General features: G+C 39.9%; 1 protein-coding gene across 1 annotated transcript in view; it reads right to left on the bottom strand.

Annotated features, from left to right (window-relative positions):
* Positions 1-286: 286 nt before the first annotated feature.
* LOC138032389 (protein unc-45 homolog B-like) overlaps positions 287-1585 on the bottom strand; it is a 53622-nt gene continuing 52323 nt past the window's right edge. Inside the window, exon 34 of the mRNA XM_068880058.1 lies at positions 287-833. Coding sequence (XP_068736159.1) covers positions 687-833 — 147 coding nt within the window. The 3' untranslated portion in view covers positions 287-686. The remainder of the gene's footprint in view (positions 834-1585) is intronic.

Genomic DNA, 1585 nt, shown 5'->3' with positions numbered 1-1585 from the left:
CGCGCATTATACCCCCCTGTTTTCCATCAGTGCTCCGTTTTAAGGGTATTTAAAGCTACTTAGGCTACACTGAAAGGAAAGAAGTCGAAACAAGGATGTGAGATCCGGGGATCGAACTCGGGACCTTATGCACCAAGGCCGCCCACTAACCAACTGTGCCACCCTTGCTTGAACGAGGCAACAAGGGCTACACTGAAACCAAACAATCTAATACTGAAATGGCTGCCACATTGGAATAAGGTTTATTGCAAGCCATTTTAGTCTTCTTCAGTTTTGCCCATCCATCTTTCCTTTTGAATTTGCTATTTTATTGAATCCTTCCTTTAATCTCTTGAGTAGTTATTTTTACGTTTCGTTTGATATGATTCGCCAGTTCCCGGCCGCTGAATTTGGCTAAATTTCATGACGCAACCACTTTAAACAACCAACAAAAATTGATTTCTTGGCAAGAGTGTATGGTACACGTATTCTAGGGTCTGGACGCCGATAACACAACGCCTCTTGTGATTGGTTCATCCTATACCGTCTGATAAACTCGGAGGTGGTAAACAGTTGCCTAATTTTGATTTCAAAGGTGAGCAAAACGGCATTGACAATTAACATGGTCAGGAACCCCGAAAAATAATATAAAATACACGTAGTGCCAATTGTTGAAAAATATCGTTGCTGTTTATGTAACATCATCGTCAGCTTGATCCTTTATTTTGCTTAATAAGATTAAGTCCTTCAGCAGTTTCTAAGGCTCTTTCTGCGCATGCTCGGATCATAGACATTTCAGGATCCTCGTCTTTGGAAAAAACCATCAAAATCTCGAGAACTTCGCTTTCAATGATCTGTCATAGAAGAAAAGGAAACATCATGGTAGAAGGCTAAAAAAACACTTGTCGGTCGCTCGGTCGATTAATCGGTTATTGTTCGGCTAGGTTAGTTCGTTAATCAGTTATATTTTCGGTTTCCAAAATCGCCACGAATTTACTACTGCTTAGTTTATTCGACAGTCCTTCGTTCGTCTGAGAGCTTGACCTGTATGTGTCTTTAGTAAGTTGATGGTTAGGACAGGGCGGCTGCTTGATCATAAGCTTAAAAATCCAATCACAATAGGCCTTTTTCGAAATATCAAATATTCAGCTTGATAGTGAGGACAAATACAAAAGAAACACGTTGCAATGAATGTGAAAGATATTTACCTATCATCCACTTTCCTTTGTCTTTGTCCTCACTGCCTCATTATCAAGCTGAATTTTAATATATCGAAAAAGGCCTATTTCTGAGCGTAATCAGAGGTGCAACAAAGAAAATGTGTTTTGCTCCCATGTCTAGTGTTCTGGCGTACTTCGCATCGGCTGGATTAATTATTTGCTTCGCACTGATTGGCTCATTTGATTGCCTTTACGTGTTGTGATTGGTTCATGGCACCAAGTTGGAGACCGCTCCACGGATCAAATAAGGAGCTTCAATAGACCCTATGCAAAAATGGCTGCCTTTAAATTATTCTTTTGTTCATATTCAAAATAGCCCAACTAACCTCGTTTTTGAGACAAAAATTCTAAAGAATTTGTTATCCCGAATGAGGTTAGTTGGGCTA

This window comes from Montipora capricornis, chromosome 14, assembly GCF_036669925.1.
Source record: "Montipora capricornis isolate CH-2021 chromosome 14, ASM3666992v2, whole genome shotgun sequence".
NCBI classification, from domain to species: Eukaryota; Metazoa; Cnidaria; class Anthozoa; order Scleractinia; family Acroporidae; genus Montipora; species Montipora capricornis.
The sequence above is the reverse complement of the archived record's forward strand: the minus strand, read 5'-3'. Positions and strand labels throughout refer to the sequence as shown.